Raw genomic sequence first — 22,270 nt, 5'->3', positions numbered from 1 at the left:
GAATATATATACTTTTACTTGATTGACAGTTTGAAGTGGTTGATAAGTCTTTCCCTAATAATCATTTAGACAGTATTCTGAACTTCAAGTAACTTTTTAAATTCTAAATATACGTATCTGCTTCCATCCATTAAGAACCTATACAGATTGTGATGGAATATTTTGATTTTTTTGATATTTATATTTTGCTGCTTGATGTGCCCTTACTTGTGCTGGTAGAGTTCATAAGCTTTATTCAGTAAGAGTAAATTAGTATTAAAAATGGGGGAAAGGTCCTACTTGTATATTTATTATAAATTTGTCATAAATTGAATTTTTAAGTATCCATCAATCAAGGAAATGTACTATTTTTAAAAAAATTTCTAAAGCCACTGAGGTAGTCCAATGTAAAACAACCTAGAACAAAACAGATTGTATTTTTGTGATAAATTTATTTTTAAAAACACTTCTGGAATCTTTTTCAGAGAATGACTTAGCCATTCAGGCTGCTATTAAATATTATCAGAGGCTGGATGGTTTATAAACAAAAGAAATTTATTTCTCATAGTTCTAGAGCATAGAAGTCTGATGTCCTGTAATAATGCAGTCAGGTTCTGATAAGGACTCTCTTCTGAACTGTACACTTCCGACTTCTTTTTGTATTCTCACATAGTGAAAGATGGCTAATTAGTTCTTTGGAACCAATGATGGCACTAATCCCATTGACCAGGGGCACACTCTTAAAACCCTGTTACCTCCCGAAGAATCCAACTCCAGATGCCATCTACATTTAATGTTTCATTACATGTGTTTTGAGGGAGACACAAACATTGAATCCACTGTAGAGACTCTTCTTTCTTTTATCACATTCTTGACTGCTATAAAATTGGAAGAAAGCCATTGCAATATTATAGACAGAGATTATTCTAAGTATGTTTTCAATAAAATTAATTGATAAACTGAAAATTTTAATTTTAAATAGAAAGCAAAATCAATACCTGCAAGAGCCAAGCAAGTATTGTGGAATAAAATTAGCCACTTTATGAGACAATTAAACAAACATTATAGTTGGAATGTACATGACAGCATATTCATAAACACTAAAAGTCTAATGCTATATCTTACTGATTTATGGTCTGAGTAAATGCTTTTATTAACTGCCTCTTGTAAAACTCTCACTTTCTAGAAACCTATCATTTCTCAAGCATATGAATGTATAGTGCCAATTGCAGATTTTTTTTTTTTTTGGAGAGACTAGCCTGTGTAATGTCATCACTTAGAGGCCAGGCAACCTCACAGTACCTCTTTTCATTGTGCTTGCCAGCTCTTCCAGTTGGGAAACAGTTGTATAGCAACAACTGTTTTTTTTTTTTTTTTTTTAACCACATTCATTGTTTTTCTCTTTGTGTGTGTGTATGTGTGTGTGTTTGTGTTGCAGAGAAGGCCAGCAATCGCCAGAACAGTGGCAGAAGATGTACGGTAGATGCTCTGGGAATGAAGTTTACCACATTGTTTTGGAAGAAAGTACATTTTTTGCTGAATACGAAGGAAAGAGTTTTACATATGCCTCTTTCCATGCACACAAAAAGTATGTTTTTGCTTCCAGAGTGGAACTTAAGTATCCATCAATCAAGGAATAGTACTATTTTTTAAAAATTACTTCCGTTTATTAATGCATATTAATTGTACAAATTGATGGGTCTCACTGTGACAATTCCATACGTGCATACCTGCGTATGTGATGCTTTGATCATGTTTACCCTCCCCTCTATCCTCTCTGGCCTTCAGTCCTCTCCCTGCTCCCGTTTTATAGTCCATTTCCACTTCTACTTCTGGGTCATATTTATTTATTTATCTATCTACTTATTTATTAACTTTCCACATGTTACAGAAAACATGCATATAACTTGTCTTTTTTGTCTGGCTTATTATGCTTAAGATAATGCTCTCTTATTTCATCCTGCAAATAACATGACTTCATTATCTTTTATGGCTCAGTAGTATGCCATTGCACATACATATACCATATTTTCTTTATCAATTCATCTGATTATTAGCACTTAGGCTGATTTCATATTTTGGCTATTGTGAATAGTGACATAATAAATGCAGGTATACATTTATTTCTTTTGCATGCTGACTTCAGTGTCTTTAGATAAATTTTCAGGCCTGCGATAGCTGGATTATATGGTAGTTCTATTTTTACTTTCTTAAGTAATTTGTATTCTGTTTTCCATAGTAGGTTTACTAATTTCTATGTTCACTAACAGAGTGTAAGAGTTCCTTTTCGACATGTCCTTGCCAGAATTGGTTATTTTTAGTATTTTTGATAATAGCCACTCTGACTGGGATGAGATCCAATGTCAGTGTAGTATTTTTTTAATGTTTCATAAGTGCATTTTAGTTATATTCCATAGTAAGGTTCATTTTAACATAATCATACTTTTATGGAATATAATTTGCTCCATTTCAGTCCTCAGTACTTCCATTGCCTCCTTTACTTTCTACCCCTGGTCCCTTTCCAAAATAGTTTTGATTTTCATTTTCCTACTGACTAAAGATGTTGAGCATTTTTTTTTTTCATATATTTATTGGTCATTTGTGCTTCTGTTTTTGGAGAAGCACCTATTCAGTTCATTTGCACACTTTTTGATTGGATTACTTGTTCTTTTGTGTTTTGTTTTTTGAGTTCTTTGTATATTCTTGATATTAACCCTCTGTAAGATGAATAACTGGCAGGTTTTTTTTCTCTCATTCTATAGAATGTCTTGACTGAATTATCTTGCTTTACAGAAGTTTTTTTGATTTGATGTAATCTCATAAGTTAACTCTCAATTTTATATCCTGAGCTATTGAAGCCCTATTCAGGAAATTGTTGCCTATGACCATATCTTAAAGTGTTTTCCCCTAAAGTTTTAAACTTTCATATCTTAGATTGAGATCTTTGGCCCAACTTAAGTTCATTTTCGTACAGTGTGAAAGACAGAGTATATTTTTAAACTTCTACCTGTGAATATCCAGTCTCTCCAGTATTATTTGATTGTTTTTTCTCCAGTGTGTTATTGATTCCTTTGTCGATAATTAGTTAGATGTCTCTTTCTGGATTTATTTCTGTTTCCTGTATCCTATTCTATCATTCTTTTTTCTTGCTTTTAGTCTAATATGATAACGTTTTTGTTATTATGGTTCTGTAGTATATTTTGAAATTAAGTATCGTGATGCCTATAGCATTGACTTTTTGCTCAGGATGACTTTAGCTATTTGGAAACTTTTGTGATTTCAAATGAATTTTAGGGTTATTTTATCTAGTTCTGTGAAGAACATCATCAATATTTTGATGGGAATTATACTGAATCTGTAAAGTGTTTGGATTCTCTCAAGCCACACACATGGGATGCCTTTCCATCTTCTATTGCTTTCTTTAGTTTCTTTTTTCTTTGTTTTATAATTTTCATCATAGAGGTCTTTCACCTCCTTCATTAAATTTATTCCTGGATATTGTTAAAATTTATTTTCAGGTTCCTGTGAATTGTGAATTGTATTGCTTTCCTGATTTCTTTCTCAATGAACTCTATAGGTCTATAGAAATGCTATTGATCTTAGTTGTATTTGAATCCTGCTAAATAATGATGGTTTTAAAATCAGTTCTAAGAGTCTTTTGATGGAGTCTTTGAGTGTTTCTATAAAGAGAATCATGTCATCTGCAGATAGAGTTAATTTGAATTCCTCCTTTCCTATTTGTATCCATTTTATTTCTCTCTTATTGGCTCTAGCTAAAATGTCAAATACTGTATTCAGTAAGAGTGGTGAGACAGAACAACCTTGTCTTGTTCCTGATTTTAGAGGAAGTGATTTTACTATTTCCCTATTTATTATGATGTTGGCTGTCATTTCCTTATAGATAGCCTATTATGTTGAGATATGATCCTTCTACTCCTAATATATTCAAGGCTTTTATCAAGATGGAATGTTGAATTTTTATCAAAGGCTTTTCCTTTATCGATTAAGTTGTTAATATGATTTTTATCCTTGATTCTCTTTCTGTACTCTATTGTTTATTAATTTGTGTATGTTGAACCATGTTCTCATCATTGAACTGAAACTGACTTGATCATATCATACGATATGAAGATGCTGTTGAATTTGATTTGGAAGTAGTTTATTGAAGATTTTTGCATCTCTGTTTCTCAAGGATATTGTTCTATAGGTTTTCTTTTTTCTTGTGAGGTTTTGGTAGGAAGGAAACAATACTTTCATAGCAATAAAAAATAGTTTTCTAAAAATATAGTGAATATTGGTGTTCATAAGTTTCAAGTACTGTGGAATTTTTGACATTTATTGCAACATTTGAACTCTGGCTACTGTGTGGTCTCTACATGTTAATGTTGTCAAGAGTAATTATAGTTTAGGAGGAATACTTAAACAACTTTTTAAACTCTCATTTAAAATAATTTAGTCCATTAAGAGTTCACAAGTACATGAGATAAAATTTCTTATAGAACTGAGTTTTCAAGTTTTGATTAGAAAATCAAACACAGATATATTAATACATAAAAACTATAGAATTGAAAAAATTGATGATACCACTTGCTTTGGCCAGAGAAATAAGATAAAAAAGAAGTAAAAATGCATTACAATCTAAACACGGGATATTATTATTATTATTTCTGAGAAAAATATTTGCTGAAGAAATACAAAGATATGTATATCATGAAAACACTACAGTAACCATATTAAAATATATTACTATGATATACTTCAGGAATTTATAATATATCTAGCATATCCCACTAATTAATAATAATTAATAATTCCCATTTCTCAATATGATTCACATGTACATAATGTGTGTGTATATATATACACACATTCTTCTATATAAAATATTTTAAAATTTGATTTATTTTATACAACTATAGCATATGTTAAAATAAAAATATTCAGGACAATTTCTATTGGAACATAACTGAAAAAAATGTTTAAAAAATGCTTAAATAGTCTGTTATGGTCTGGGGTTGTGGCTCAGTGGTAAAGCGCTTGCCTTATACATGTGAGGCCCTGGGTTTGATCCTCAGCACCACATAAAAAATAAATAAATAAAATAGAGGTATTGTGTCAACTACAACTAAAAAATAAATATAAAAAACAGGCTATTATATTCAAAATTTTTATTTTTCCCAGTTAATCTGCACATATATTAAAGGCAAATGTTTCTTTCTAAAATTCAAATTTAATCAAATATATTACAAATAGTACTAAAATAAGGACTTTCATATAATGTCTTCTAGATTTCTTTCTTTCCTTACACCAATAATTTTAAAACTCTTTTGTTTATACTTTTGACCATAGTACTTATATTATAGAACAACATCATGTTTATCATATGATATTCACTCTGATGTTTTATATTAACTTCTACTATGTACATGATATATATATATATTAGTCATAATCAACTAAACAATTTTATAATGACATATTTTTCTATAAAAATGTGCATCTTACACTTTTACAGTTTACTTCAGCTTTCATCATTTTATGATTTGAAATTTTAATATTTTCCTGTTTATAATATTTTAGTAATTTTCTTACATATGTAAGATTAAAAAAGACTTGTTGAATTATAATTCTTAAACTCTTTTATTTTTATTTATTTTTTTTTTCAAATTAAGGTTTGGTGTCTGCTTGATTGGTGTTAGGAGGGAAGACAATAAAAACATTTTGTTGAATCCAGGTCCTCGTTACATTATGAATGCTACAGACATATGTTTTTATATTAATATTACCAAAGAAGAGAATTCAGCATTTAAGAACCAAGACCAGCAGAGAAATAGCAATGTACCAAGATCATTTTATCATGGACCTTCCAGGTTACCTGTACATAGCATAATTGCCAGCATGGGTAAGTACAAACTAGTTTCAAATTACTCTTAGTTTCTATAAAAAAATAATTATACATATACTCTGATTTTTAAAATTTAATTTCAAAGGTAAATTTAAAACAGGTATGGAATATTGTAAACTAGGTATAATTACATATACAGAAGAAAATTTCTATACTGTTAATTTAGTAAAAAAGTAAGATATTATTAAAATATAATTAACAATTTATTTGTATTTCTGATTGTACCATAAGTACCTGACTACTATATTTCTATTTTAAATTATCTATCCAACTTTCTTCAGAGGGCATTTCTAATATTCTCCATTTTTCTCAAAACTGTCTTTCTATCTCCCATTTAACTCTGATCATTATACATGAAAAAAAAAAGCAATGATGTAGGAATTTCCCTAATATTTTTGCCACCAAACCACCTAAAAACCTGTAAATATTTATTTTTTGTTACAAGGAAAATGCCTCTTTCCTTTTAATGAATCCTAGTGTGCCACCTATGCTGTTGACCCAGTCTCTTATTTCTTCTTTAGGTCTTCATTATTTAGCCCATGATGTCCCATGTTTTCAATTCTGAGAATATTTCAAGAAATTGAAATATGTATAGTGAGTAGTAATTACAAGGTCTAGAGTATGACCATGAGAGTGAATGGTTAATGAATGGCATTAAAATAGGTTGGAAATCATAATCTAGAGCTTATATATCCTTTATATATATTTTCATTATTTATGGAATACATGTACATATATTTCCAAATGCTTTATTCATTCACCTACATTTTTATTAAAAGCATAGTCCTCTAAAAACATAATAATTATTTCAAATTTATTATAGTATAATATTTTTTTGCTTAACTTAAGTTTTTTTTATAGGCATTCTATAACTGGGATGATTGAACAAGATGGGTTAATTCATCCTTATTACCTAACTTCATTTTTTTCACCAAAAGTCAGTCTCTCTCTCTCTCTCTCTCCCTCCTCTCCTCTCTTCTCCTCTCCTCTCCTCCCCTCTCCCTTGTGTGCTGTCTTTCTCCTTTTTATGTATTTGTCTCCTCTTTATGTATTTATTGAATACTTAATGTGTACCAAGAACTCTCCTAAGTATTTATAATAAGTAAAATAGTCAACAGACAAAAATCTAGCTCATAGAGCTTATATTCTATAATGGGGAAGACAGATAATAAACACTGCATAAAAATGAAAATAAATTATTTAGTATGTTAGAAGGGGATAACTAATAGAAAAAGAAGAAATTGAAACTAGTAAAGGGGATTATGAAGTCAGCAAGGACTATGTTTCTAAATAAAGTGGACAGTAACTCTCATTATGAAGGTGATATTTGAGAAATTATTTGAAGTAAATAGGGTATTAGTCCCCTGGACACTTAGAAGAAGATCACTTGGGGCAGAGACAGCTGCTAGCACAAAAGGCTTATAATGGGACCCTGAGTTCTGCAGGAATAGTAGAACCCTTCTAATTGAGGCACAGTAAAAGGACAGATCATGTTGGACTCTCTGAGTTACTGGAAGGATTGTAGTATCTCTTCTGGGTATAGTGGGATCATGCAAAATTTTTAGCTGATCAGTTTTCTGATATTGCCTATGCTAAAGCTTATTTCAGTACAGTCACTGTGGCTATTTTTGAGAATAGACGTTTTGAGGCAAAGATATGAGTGTTTTCAACTGGAAATGATATGAAAAGAAAAATTTGCATTTATATCAAAGTTACCAGTAATTAGGATTCCTTAGAGAATTGGGACTGAACTATGAAAAAAAGGGGAGTGTGATGTACTTCAAGAGTTTTGAATTAAATGACTGCAAAAATAAAATGGACAAAGAAGAGCTCTTTCAATGGAGTAGGAAAAAACAGAAGGTAGGAGACAAATACAAACCCTAGATCTAGACAACTCTTAAAAGATATTCCATAAAGAAGAACCAAGAAATATTTTGGTACCTGGTGGTGAAAGTATGTGGAATTGAGAAAGGCAAAGAAACAAGGGTTGGGTATATGTAAGAGTGTATATAATGATAAGCCATGGAACAAAACTAGGTAAGGAAATGAAAAGATATCTGTAGGTTAAAGGAGACTGAAAGAATAGATTAATAGATTATAATTCTAGTGGGAATCCAATGGTAGGGACCTGGAAAAAAATGAGGAAAATGCATGTGTCAGGGTGTTAGATTCCATAAATAGGGACTATGTATAGTGAGTAGTAATTACAAGGTATAGAGTATGACCATGAGAGTGAACGGTTAATAAATGGTAGAAGAAATACCCATTATTGGAGTAGAGGACAAGGAAACAAGTCTAGAGTATTTGAGGGACATACATAATGAAATTGCCAAGAATTAGGACAGATGATGTATAGAGACTAATCTGTAACACTGTAGCTGAGCTACCCAGGCATTCTTAGCTACGTAAACATAAGAACATAAAAAGTTGAATTTAAGCAAGGCTCAGTTTTGTTGAAGGAGTGCCATGGGACATAAATGTATCTGGAGCCAAAGGTAAATGCAAAAAAAAAAAATAGTCATAATGTTTAAGCATGGAATTTAAGGTGGATAAGGAGAGAGAATATTAAGGTAATGGGAGAAACAGTGAAAAGTTGGCATCATTGATAAATCAAAGTTCCAGTAGCATAAGATTGTATCTGTGGTTTGGAAATCAGTGAGACTAAGGTGAAAAACATGAAATAGTGGTGTTCAGAGGATGAATACATGAAATGAATAAATGCAGCCTTTTGTAAAGCATGTAAATATGTCTGTGAAAAGGAAAGGTTGTGATAAGGTGAAAAGCAATTTATTCAGTGGATGCAAGAAACTAAGAGGTAAGGGTGGAGGAAGATTCATCAATTTATGTTTTTAAAATACTATATGAGGCAAGAATGTTGTTATGGGATACATTGTGTCTCCCCAAATTTCTGTTTGAATTCTAACCCCAGGTGCTTCAGAATGCAATCTTATTTGAACATGGTGTTTTTACAGAGGAAATTAATTAAAAATGAGATCATTAGGGTTAATACTAAATCCACATGATGAGTAGAATGAGGAAATTTGGGTGCAGATAGGCACAGAAGAAAGATGAAGTAAAGATATAAAGGGAAAGTGGCCACCAGTAAATCGAGAAATAAGGTCTGGAACAATACCTTGCCTCATAGTCCTCAGAAAGAGCATCCTCAGAAAGAACATCCCTATAAACACCTATAAACACCTTGATCATGAACTTTTGGTCTCCGGAACTAACAAATAAGATACACAGTATGAAGTATTTTGTTTTGGCAAACTAAAACGAACAATATCGCAAAAATTCACCAGAATCATTAAAAAACATATAGTCTATGGGCAATGATCAATTAAAATAATACAAAGAGAGGATCACATAATCTGAAGACATATAATTGAAAGTTGGGATATTCACAACAGATCAATAGAAAATGGTCTTAAGGCGTCAACACTGAGCCTATTTACTCAACTTAAGAAGACAATTAACCTCTTTAAGAGGGTTGAGGGAAAGACCTTAGGGAGAGGACAGGAACCTTCAAAGAGTTCATTTCTGTAACTAATTGCCTCTCCACTGAATTCTTTCTTATGATCACATCCTAGTGCCAATCCTGGAACCAGATGTCAGTGTTTGCAGAATATCTAAGTAGTGACTAACAGGAGAATCCATAAGTTAGACAGAAAAATGATAAAGAAGTGACTGCAGTAACATGGAGTCACCCAATTTCTTGGGAATTTAGCAGAAATTTAATCCACAATGCAGGTATAGTGATTAGGTTACATGAAGGGAGCTATGTCTGTTACTTCTAAGCAGAAATAAGGGAGGAAAAGTTCAATGAAGATCTCATTTTTGTCACTGGACAGAGGGTCTTGAAAAGTTTTTGAATGATGAATTCACTTTTCTTTCAGAAGTAGATGACATGATTATCTCTAGAGAGTAAATGTATAAAGTATAAATCTAAGCTCACAATATTAAGATGTCAGTTATACTATATGGATTTCCTTTATTTCTATATCATTTAAATAAGTCAAATTCATTCACTTGCTTAATGAATAACTTTATATCATTACCTCCCGAAAAATTTCCCTCTGTCCTATAATATATAGATTGTATTTTACATTACTCCTCTGCTTACACTGCTAAAAATTGGAGAGAGGAAATGTGCCTACCATTTTCGATGGCTATAACATTACTTCTTGTCAGATTCTGGAACATCTGAGTTCTTCGGCCATGTAGCATTCTCCCCCCTGGGATCCACCTCTCAAAAGTCCCATCACCTCTCACCTCACCACACTTGAGACCAAGTTGCCAATGCATAAGTCTTTTGAGGACTAATCACATTGAAAACATCACATACACATTTATAAAAGTATAAGATTTCTTATCCAGGGAAACATTTATATGAGGAAAAAAAGTTAGTTTTTGGAACTCAAGATTACATATCTTGATAATGCTAATTATATCTCGTTGATTTTCATGATTAAATGATCAGTGTGTGTCCTGTATGTGACACATGCCTTTATATGTTTTGGTGTTTCAGGTACTGTGGCTATAGATTTGCAAGACACAAGCTGTAGATCAGCAAGTGGTCCTACCCTGTCTCTTCCTGTAGAGGGAAGCAAAGAATTAAGAAGACCTAGCATTGCTCCTGTTTTAGAGGTTGCAGATACATCATCAATTCAAACATGTGATCTTCTGAGTGACCAATCAGAAGATGAAACTGCACCAGATGAAGAAATTTCTTCAAATTTAGAGTATGTTTAGATGTTCTGAGGTGGAAAATTGTTTTGTGTGTGTGTGTGTGTGTGTGTGTGTGTGTGTGTGTTAATGACCTTAAATATTGTCCTTAGATACCTTACCAATAAGTAAGGAGCTGATGTTCTCACCTTGTGACCATTCTAGAATCATTCCTTCGGGGCTCTACCAAGTCACCCCTGTATTAGTCACTATCTTACTGGACTACCAAGCATGCTAAGCCCTCATGTTTCTGACTTTAAAATATATTTTTCAATTTCATTTTTCTCTAAAATACACTGTATCTGTTAAAAAAGTTTATATTCCTAGACTATAAAGTGCATTTCCATGGTTGGATTTTTTATTATAATGTGTTAGTTAGTATTACATTACACTGATCTAAGTACCTAATATATGTTACAGGGGGAAATATCAAATCAATGGATTAATTTACTGATGAGGTTAAAGCCTGTGATCCAATCATTTCCTAAAAGCCTCACCTCTGAACACAGCTACACTGGGAACCAAGTCTTAAACACATGACCTTTCGGGGACACTAAATAGCCAAATTGTGACAATCATTTTTTTTTTATTCCACATCCATTTTGAAGTTCTATCAGTTATTTAATTATGTGTAATAGCAGCTTCCTCCATTATACTTCTCTTCCTTATCTCACTTTTAGCATTATTTTTCATTCAGTTGAGAGCAATAATATTTTAAATTTATGAATAAAAGGATTCTCTCCTTTTCCAAGCTTCCATAATGTTACAGTATCTATCTATATTGTAGCCTACAGTAGAATCTGTTTAGCTATATTATTCCTCATATTATATTGCCACAGCAAAATAGAAATCATAGTGTTCCACACCTTTACTATGGAGTCTATAAGACTTTGTTTGCTATGGCAATTCCACTTTATACTGATGTTTCAGGTGCTGTGGCTATAGATTTTCAAGACACAAGCTAAAGGCTACCCACCTTACTCTCCAGGTACAGAGATGGATTAAATAATATGGCCTGTGTTTTTTTTTACCTGTATACTATGTATAATTACTGCCTCATAGCATTATATGAAAATTAATTGAGATAATGGAGAAAAATGCTTAGTATAGTGTTTTCTGCTCCACAAGCAACAAATAAAGAGTAATCATTGTTCTTATTAGTTTTGCTGGTATGAGTGGTATTGGTAACATCATCACCTAACATATTTCCCAGCTTTCATATAAATTCATTTAATGTTGACATGAATGAAGATAAACTGAAATATATTTGAATCTTAGAAAGATCTCTGTTTTTTAATCTTCCAAATTTTTCTTTTACATTGATTATAAGAAACTTTGAAGCATCCACAAAACTAAATCTACTTTCAAAGAAATTAATGGTCCTTGGACTCAGATATATTTGTGGGTTCGAAGATGGAAGCAAGGCACAGGCTTCACAATCAATATCTTTGAAAAAATAGCGTTTTGAAGGGTAACTGAAATTCTTGATATTTTTGAAAATATTGAGAAGTAGAAAGTTTTTATATCTAGAGAAATGAGAGAAATTGAAATAATAGTGGACATTACAAACTTCTAAATTGCAGAATGTGCTCTGTTTGAGTTCTGAACCAATGATGTCAGGAAAACAGTTTCAGTTAGGTCTCACATGCATGGCTTCCCAGGTAAATTCAGTAAAATCAATAGCTTCCCTTTAAAAGAACATTGCTTTCACTAAGTTTTCTTTTATTTCCTCGTCATTTATGTTGCTACTTTTTAGAAGTCCCATTTTTTTAATCAGTGTAGCCAAAATATGCAGGTGGCTGTTTTTTAAAAGTCAGCAAACAACTTAAATGTCTTTGATAATATTTCAAGTACATTTCCAGCAAAATCTCTGTTTTTAACTAATTAACTCAATCACTTGCTTCCTTTTGGTAATGCAGCTATGGTTGATAAATATTGAAAGAGTGACACATAATAATTTATTTTGCATTAAACACATTTTGTAAATGTTAACATTCCTGGTTGTTAAAAATGTATCTACATCTTCTAAGCTGAAGGTTGAGAACCTTTTCTAGATAGAAACAACTAGTAAATAGCTGAGGCTTTATGATTCTTTTTGCAACTACTTGTTTCTATAGTTGAAGCACAGATGATACCCTAACCCAATAAATACATTAATGAGAATACATGGGTTAAAAAAAGCTATTTTATGGACACAGAATTTTAACTTCATATAATTTTTGCATGATATAAAATATTCTTTTGAATTTTTCCCAACAATTAAAAATATAAAAATCTCCCTTAAATCTCAAAATCTTGTAGTACAGTAACCAAGACTTGATCCTTGGGCCATAATTTGCCAACACCCATTCTAAACTATGTCAAAATATAATTGCAACATAAAGAGTTACAAAATCTAACTTCATCAAAACATGGGAACATATTCAGAATTTATCAACTTAGCTTGACTTGTCCATAAGAAATGTCATATTTTGTGTCTATAGGTAATGTCTCATATTTTTTGCAGCTATGCTAAAGGCTACCCACCCTACTCTCCATATATAGGAAGTTCACCCACTTTTTGTCATCTTCTTCAGGAAAAAGTGCCATTTTGCTGCTTAAGGTTAGACAAGGTGAGCATTATTTTTTGCTGTTGTTTTCTCTGATAATAAAAGAAATTTGCAATTGCATATATTAAAACAATTTGTATAGTATTTTGACTAAATGTGTTTAAAGGGTTTTTTTTTTTTTCAAAGTGAATTTAATTAAAGTGGTTAATTTTATTTTTTATGTTTACTGAAATTTACCCAAATGCTCCATGCTTCTGCTAAATTAACAAAATGGATTAGTCAGCTGTGTTTTCAAAGGGGAAAACAGAAGTGCCTAAATATCAAACCCATGAACTCTCTCAACTTTTAAAAGACTCCTGAAATCACATTGGCCAAATGTGCTTTATTTATTTACATTTTTGCATCAAATTTCCATGTGGCATCTCTTGACATAAGATGATCTTAACATGGTAGACATAAAAATGCATTTGTGACTGGACTGGAAACTAATTGTTTTGCCTAAGGTCTCTTTTCCCCAAATTTTTATGTACTTTTCAGTTCCTGCCAGGATTATGTAGAGAAGCTGTACAAGATAGTAAAATTCAGAAAATGTTAGCATTTTTGATCTTTTTCACAATACAATTATTGAGTTGGATCTATATGAATTTTTCCTCCTAAAAAATAAGAAAACAGATAAAATGGATAACCTTACATGTCCCCTAGAGATTCAAGCATGATACTAATTTAAGGATTTATTTTACTCTAAATTTTGGAGTTGGTGTGAAAATTCCAGCTCTCTACTTACAAAGTTGCACAACATAAGCAACTAGCTTCACACTAAATTTTAGTTTCCTCATCTATAAAATTAGTATGACTTTAATATGAACTTTATAGGGCTTTTGTAAGGATTACATAAATTTGAAGGTATTTAATATAATAACACAAAAAAGTCAATAATTGAATAAGTGCTGTATTCACTTTGTTGATATTGTAATTATTTATTCATATGATAAACTTTATAAATGTTGGCTGCTGCTCCCATTCTTTAGAAGGAAGATTAAGAGAATATTAGAAAATTCCTGACATTATCTCTCTGAAGTTGCTTTGTAAATCTTTGCCATTGCTCCTATTCACATGGGCCCATTGAAATGGATAATTCTAACTCTCAAGGCTTTATTTCATTTCATATTTTTTACAATCTCTATTTTATGCAGCATTTGATATTTCTGACCAGCTGTGTATTTCTGGTAACATCAATAAATCCTAAATTTTAGGATGATTTACCTGCATTAATCCTGTCAACAATTAATTTTTCCTATAATTTTTGTTTTATCTGTAGCATTTTTGTTGTTTACTTAAAGAAAATTCCTAAAATAGCATATATTTCAGGCACCATGAAACCTGGACTTACTTCTGGTGGCATTCACTTCTTTCTGATATACAGTTAAAAAGTATATGGTATCAGGAGGCCAAAGATTAGAAATGATTCATCTCCAAGGGAACTGATCCAACAGAAGGCTAAGCTTTCAGGGATGATAATTGATAGGGGAGCAATAGAGGATGTTTTAAAGTCAAAGACTATTCCCTGTCTCTTCACTATATTCATAACACAAAGTTTTCAGTGTTGCTAATTGGCTGGTGATATCTAGAATTAATGATTATGTGGGTAGTATGAGGCTGGTTGGAAGTGGACTTTTCTGGTAAATAGGTGCCCACTTTGACATTATGGAATGGAGTTATGCAGTTGACTCCACTGTTCTACAAAGAGTATGAGTTGGGATCAGTTTGGCTAACACTGTTCCAGTGTTGTAAGGCTGATGTCTTTAAGACTTATAAACACTAAATTTTCTGTTCTCTCTGTGATTTACCTTAATAATTGAGCTGCTTCTATATCTCCATAAGCAATGTTGTCATTTTTTTTCTTCATTTATTTCATAAATATCATTGTTCTCAATGATCTACATCAACTATCTCCTGTTACTATTCTCCTTCTGTGACTTCTGAGTGATCTTATTTCTTAATATGGCTTCCCATCTACTTAAATTAGTAACTCTCCAAGTGTCTGTTGAAGACTTAATGATCTTGTTCTTTACCATTTTCTTTTGTCTTCATTCTTTCTTATACTTCAGATTTTTTTTCCTGGATTCATTTTCCTGCTGCGTAGATTGCAGCCATTAGAATTTCTATTTAAATAGATTTTGTTGTCAAATGTTTCAGTTATGATTTCCCTTGAAATGTATTTATTTTTGCCCTCCTTCTTGAAAGACCATCTTGTTTGGTGTTCAATTCCAGACTATCAGTTTTTTTCTCAGCACTTCAAGAAGTTTATTTAATGACTATCATGCCTCTTGCACTGTTGAAAAGTCAGCTGTCATTCAAATTGTTGTTCCTTATGGGTAGGTCCTTTTCCCCCCCTGTGACTCATCTTAAGATCTCATTTTCTTGGTAGTTCCAGACTTTCATTATGATGTGATGACTATGTATTTCTCTCTGTTGGAAGTGGGATTCACTGAGTTTCCTGAGTATTGGAGGTTTATTTTTTTGTTTGTTTGTTTTTTCACATGTAGAAAATCCTCAGTCATAACCCTATGCTTTGTGAATTTTACTGTAGACAATTTTCTTAAAACCGACCAGGAAGTTGGAAGAACTTAAAATGTAATATGAATTAATAAACGAAACTGTATCACAAAAATGACAAAGAAAGAAAGCATTTACTTGAATAATGCTACTTTCTGATTCTTATCTCCTTGTCAGTTATTCTGATTAAATGTTTGTTTCCTATTCTCACACGGTCTTCCAGGTCTTTTAATTTTTCCATCTTACTTGCTATATCTTTCCTTCTGGGTCTTGCCTTTTGGATAATCTCTTCAACTCAGTCCTGCAGTTGATCCCTTCAGTAGCACAGTTTAAGAGAATATATAGAAATAGATGCAATATTATTTTTAACGTCTGCCTTGAATATTTGAAATAGCCTATTTTGTTCATATTTTAAGTTCTTTCTTTTATTTCTTTAAACCTCTTAACCATGCATAGTTTATATTCTGAACATAATAGCAGCAAAAACTATAATCTTTGTGGTCTAATTATCTTGTCTATTGTTTCTGTTTATTCTTGGTGTTTCACTTCCGCCAGTGTTTTATGATTTTTTTTTTCTTAAGGAATAATGGCAAAGAATATTCCAGATGTGATGAATCCATAGAGAACTAATCTGAACCCAAACAAATAAAAACAGCTCCAAGTACATCTGTAAAGAAGTGAAAGGACAGAACACCAAAGCAGTTTTCTATAAAGATCATTTAAGTTTAAAATAGTCTTGGTTTAGTAATGTTAACTCCAGCAAATTCTAGACTCAGGAAATAGTGAAGTGCCCTTGAGCTAAAAATGAGCTTTGGTAATATGTGCTTCCGGTTTGTTGGTTTTATTGGTATTATTATTATTTTGAGTATTTGCATCATTATCTTGAAAGCTCAGCTAGGTATTTAGGAGGGATTTTGGTTGTTTTGTTTTATTTCATTTTCTGTTTTATTTAATTTCATTTTTTTAGTCTGTCACTTCAGGTGTTCAGTACTGGAAATATCCTTAAGGTTATTTAATTATAATATTGCTATATTTTTGGAAATGAAAGTTATAGGTAGGTAATGTTTCAGTATTAGTTCCCAGATGTCACTTAGCAGCAGCAAGTTTCACATAATAGTAGGACTTGAGCACACACACATTGCTCCTCTTTCAACAGCAAGCTACCTATTTACCTATTTACGTTGCCCATGCACACTTTTGTTTCCTAAGTCAAGTTGGAGAACTGGGCACAGACAAATGTAACTATTTTTAAATTTGTTACAAATTGAGGATTTAATTAATTAATTTTACATTTCCAGATATCCTAAATTATTTTACCAAATTTTAGTGGAGTTTAAAAATGGCATTTCTTTGTATAATTTTTCTTCTCTAGAGTTGCCAGCATAACTACTATGAGGACGCAAAAGCCTATGGATTCAAAAATAAACTAATTATAGTTGCAGCTGAAACAGCTGGAAATGGATTGTATAATTTTATTGTTCCTCTCAGGGCATATTATAGACCAAAGAAAGAACTTAATCCCATAGTACTGCTTTTGGATAACCCGTAAGTATATTTTAAAATACACAAACAAGACAAAGAGTTTTTAATATCATATTATGTATATAAAAATAATTGACTTTAATTTGCAAATAGCATTTTAAATCAGACACATTATGGGACATGATTCATTGGGAGATATAGTCTCTGCTGTGATATGTAAAAGTCTTAAAATATGGTTATGTTTCACAAATACTACTTAAAACATAACTGGAATGCTCTGAGAATTTTACATAAAATTGCTTTCCAGTGGTCATCTACTGGAAACAGGCCACTGAAATAATGGGAAGCAGGCCACTAAAATAATTACTGTAATTTTCCTTAAATTAATCAGCTAGCCTGAAAAATCTCTGCCAAAACTGGATAATTTTGTTTTCTTTCTAAAGAACTATTAATTATCAGAGAAGCATTTATTGATCCATTTTTATATGTTATACTATGGACATCATCATGTGTTATTAATATACTACTGTTAAAACATACATTCTATAACATATATTAATAGAAATAATACTTTATCATGTATTTATTTTGATACTATTGGATTGACTTACTTTTGTTAAACAAGACTACATGAGTATTTTTGAAATTCTTCTGCAAATATAAATATAAGTCACTGAATGTGATATTCAAAGCCATTTTATTCTAAAATTATACTATTTCTTTCTATGCCAGGCAATTAATAACAAGTGGTCCTTAGATCAAAGTCATATTTGGGGCTTTTCCCTCTTTCCTCATCCATTCCAAAATGATGCTAATTTCCAAATAAATGAGGCCAAATATTATTGCCTTATCTCTGTGTTTTAAAAATATCAAGAGAAGATCCTCAGAACAGAGGTATTTCCCCCAAAATATTATAACTTCATTTTTTTCTGAATATACCAATATCAAAATTCCCATTGATATATCCTTTTTTTCAATATCTTTACAATGGTTAATTTACATGTTGAGCACATTTGTAGAATTTTAATTTGAAGAATTTTCAGGCTTAATGATGCAGTGACTTTGTAATACCTCTTTGCCATCTAAGGAAAGGGTGGGCATGGAGGAACAGAAACTTGGATACAAAGCCAGAAGAAATAAAAGCATATTAACCCAAATTAGAGGAGAAGAAAATTTGGTTTGTGGGATGACTATAGCAATAGAGTGGTTGCCAATCTCTTCCCAAATCTTTTGAACACACCCTAAATTCTGAAGTTTCTGTGAGGGAAAGGTATAAAGAGGCTAGAAGAGCTGGCACAGCAGAGATTCTTACTTACCTATGTGAACTTAATCTTGTCAGGTGTTTACTCTGTTGATGGTGTGTCCAGTCCCTTCAAAACAGAATTTTAAGATAGGAATTTAGTTGAATTGATGGTCTGGAAGTAGCCTCATCTTGGATGATTGGCTCAAGCAAGATCAGTTCAAGCCCCACGGCACAGAAAGAAAGATATAGAGAAACTTGAGTTGAAGCAAATGGAGCTATACCTGTAGCATCCTTCTGATAGGGCTAAGGGAAGAAACTCCCCATTTCTCCTCTTCATGTTACTTAAAGATGAGATTTCTTGTCCTGATAATGTAAAGCTCCTGCCGAAAATTTATCTGTCCATAGTTGGAAGTGGAATTCTCTTTATGAAGTGGAGATAGACTCCTCTGATTCAATCTCCAGACCATCTAAATAATACCATCTGAGAATCACAAATTTCCGCCCCCCACCCTTTTCCACCTTGTCCCATTTTGCAGGAGCTAAGGAATCATTCACATGTACCCTTGAGTAAATTTCAAAGTAGTTTTATCAAGTCTGTCCTTTGCTGTTTGATTTTTAATAAACAGGTTACTATCATGTCTCTGTGGAATGATTGATTTTTATATTGGGATTATAAAGGCAGGTGGTTCTTTCTACTGTCTTAGTTCCTAAATTTGGTCAATTGTTACAGAAAAATCTGAAAATTCTCCTTCCTTAAATTACTGACAAAATGGTTGATATTTCTGTACAAATAAAAATGTAGTTTTTAATCAGAGAAATTTTATCTGAATAATACCATAGCGATCATTTAATAAAGTTAATAAACTTTACCTCCATTCTTTATATAATTATTATAGCTATTGAGTATTTAGTTACATGTTCATTATTATACCAGGCATTTTACCTGTATTTCTATATTTTATTCCATAAGAAATACATTACATAGAGATTTGGCTCAGTGAGCTCTATATATTGCAATGTAAGCATCTAAATAAGCTGAAGTCTAAGTGACTGTGATACATACATTCTGTCTCTAAAAGATGATATAAAACAGATCCAAAGAAGTTATATGACCTTTACCAAATAAATTCTAGAATTAGAACCTCTAAGCAATCTCTAGCTCACTGTTATTTCAGGTGTAATCATATTTAACTTAGAGTTGTTTGGTACATTAAAAATACATATTCCTTGTAAATTGTTTCTAAAAGCAAGGATATATTTTATCTTCATATTAATTTTGCATTAAAATTTACATTAGCCTTCCTAATAGCTTACATTTTGGAAACCAATAGTTAATGAGAAACTGCTTTAGGATTCTTGTAGGGTTCAATTCATTCTTGTAGGATTTAATTTATTCTTGTAGGGTTTAATTGATTCTTGTAGGGTTTAATTCGTTCTTATGTATTATGATTATTTCATTTTATTAAGTTATAAGTTCAATGTTCATGCTGTAAATTTTATTAGCTTCATGTGTGCTTTTCAAAAGCGGCGTCTAACATTTGTATTTGATTTCCTCTGTTCTTTGAGGCAAGAATGAGGAAACAAAAACTGAACACCAGTAAATAATGTTTCTGGAAATTTTATTCAGTCCTTTTCTTCCCCCTTTTAAACGATAAGGCACACTTTGCTCTGAAATGGCTAATGTTTTGCAATTCACCTTAAAATAGTTTAAAAAGATGTTCTCTTTAAAATATTTCCATGTCATAAAAATTTATGCAATAATGATTGAATACACTTCTACAACTATTACTTAGTTTTGGGGGTTTGAGAGTTTGACTCTATTTTAAATTCCTGTAAACACTGCTGAAAATAATATTTGATACATCACTATTTAGGAAATTCAGTTAATTTAATATAACAATCAGTAACAGATCATAAGTATGAAATTTAAAAATGTTAATTGAATTTACCATATACACAAATATAATATGGTGAAATAATGGTTTACAGTATTTCTATACACAAAGACTTCTATAGGTCCAATTGTAATTAAATGAAATGGTCATATTGAAAAACATCATTTGCTTAGTTTATTATAGCAGTTCTAATATTTCTGCAGTTCATTAGAACTGGTGTCATTTCTGATTGACTGGCGGTCTGTTGTGTTGGCTCCGTTGCCTCATCAATGTCAATATTTTGATAATGGTTCCTACACGGAAGGTCATCTAGTCATCTGATAATACCAGAAAAGCAAGTTAAAAGCTGAAATCTGTTACCCAGAGGTACACAAAGATGAAGTGGAAAATCCAAGCTTATGCTATTCATTTTTACCAAAATCTTTTTTTATACTAGTCACTTATTAAATTGCCTTTTTTTCACATATAATACCACAAACACTTCAACTTATTTTAAAAGCAATAATAAAATTATTACTGATATTTTATATCAGTGCCCTTACTAGAAACATTCAAACTTTGGCTTCAGACAGAGCTCTATGACAAGATATAAGTTTAACCTCTTGATAGGCCTATTACATGTTATTGAATCTGTAAGCCTCAACTTTCTGATTTAAAATGATTAGAACACTTAGGAAGTTATTGTGAGACTGCATGTAAGATAATGCACAGAAAACACTGATGCAAGATCTGACACAGTTTCCCTTCTGCCAGTCTGTAGATAACACTGACTAGGCGCAGAGGTTCATGGGGCTGAAGCAGGAGAAAGACAAGTTTTAGTCCAGCCTCGGAAACTTATCCATATTCTGCCTCAGAAATCATGAAAAGTAAAAAAGACGGGGGATGCAGCTCAGTGCTAGGGTGTATACCTAGCATGGGTTTCATATCCCCAGTACCAGAAAAGGAAAAAAAAGAAACAGTTACTATTCAAATCAATGAGCGGAAAACCCAATTAATAAAAATACAAAATTTATTTAGAGTATCAGCAGTTAATCTTTAATGTATTTAGGAAGAAGTAAAGTACTTACAAGTGGAATTAGGAAATGTTAACTAAATAAACTGCTCAGAAAGGCATATTATACTCATTTCTTGAACTTGAAGTAAAGAAATTAAATTTATTATGGTTATCAGTTTAATGGGAAAGGAATAATTGTCCTGAATTTTGCAAATCCATGCAAGTTTATACACCTTTTCAGTTCCTAACAATGACTTGCTATTAATATTTGCATATAATGGCATTTTTTATTATCAGATTTTATGACAGTCTGAGGTCTTAGGCACATAAGTAGAATTATAGTTAGGACTAATTATTAAATGTGCTCACTTTGTTCTGTTTACTAACATCAGTTACTTTTTGTTTGTGGAATTTTTATTTCATTAATTACTAATTTCAGCCTGTTTTGTTTTTCATTTTTTGGTCTCTGAATTTATTCTGCCTTAGATCTATTTTCCTGTCCTCTTATTGATTTGAAATGCGTTTTTACATATATAAAGCAACTTTGATCTATAAATTTGCTATAAATAACAAATCTGACATTTGCTTCTTATATTTCAAAATTTTATGATAAACATTATATCTGTCAATTATATAATTTTAATGTAATCATTTTAATGTAATTTGTAATGGTATGGATAGGCTTTTTCTGTTTAGAAGTCAGATTTTAAAAAAAACATACATCTTATTCTATTGTGTTAATGCATTTTTTTCTTATATTCAAATTTTTATCTGTCCTTTGGTATGAAACCTAAGAAAAGGACATCTGGTTTTATGAATATTTTGTGTTTTTGTTTAGTGTTTCTAGTAATAATGCTTCTCAAGGTAAAAGCTATGCTTGCTAATTAACTATCTCCCCATGACTTAAAATAATTAGTGTATTAAGAGACTGTGATATAATTT

General features: G+C 31.5%; 1 protein-coding gene across 8 annotated transcripts in view; it reads left to right on the top strand.

The window, feature by feature from the left end:
- The window catches only part of Kcnt2 (potassium sodium-activated channel subfamily T member 2), a 387,627-nt gene that overhangs the window by 273,688 nt on the left and 91,669 nt on the right, over nucleotides 1–22,270 (top strand). For 6 of the 8 annotated variants that reach the window (XM_058583687.1, XM_058583685.1, XM_046458547.2 and 3 more), the window contains 5 exons: nucleotides 1,418–1,567; nucleotides 5,652–5,881; nucleotides 10,413–10,626; nucleotides 13,116–13,221; nucleotides 17,087–17,259. In XM_058583687.1, coding sequence (XP_058439670.1) covers nucleotides 1,418–1,567; nucleotides 5,652–5,881; nucleotides 10,413–10,626; nucleotides 13,116–13,221; nucleotides 17,087–17,259 — 873 coding nt within the window. The remainder of the gene's footprint in view (nucleotides 1–1,417; nucleotides 1,568–5,651; nucleotides 5,882–10,412; nucleotides 10,627–13,115; nucleotides 13,222–17,086; nucleotides 17,260–22,270) is intronic. The other 2 variants (XM_058583690.1, XM_058583689.1) reach the window with 1 other exon arrangement.

The sequence above is a fragment of the Marmota monax genome, unplaced genomic scaffold (genome assembly GCF_021218885.2).
Source record: "Marmota monax isolate L192 unplaced genomic scaffold, Marmota_monax_Labrador192_F-V1.1 WCK01_AAM20220418_F8-fsc00326, whole genome shotgun sequence".
NCBI lineage: Eukaryota > Metazoa > Chordata > Mammalia > Rodentia > Sciuridae > Marmota > Marmota monax.
This window is presented reverse-complemented; position numbering and strand designations above follow the sequence as displayed.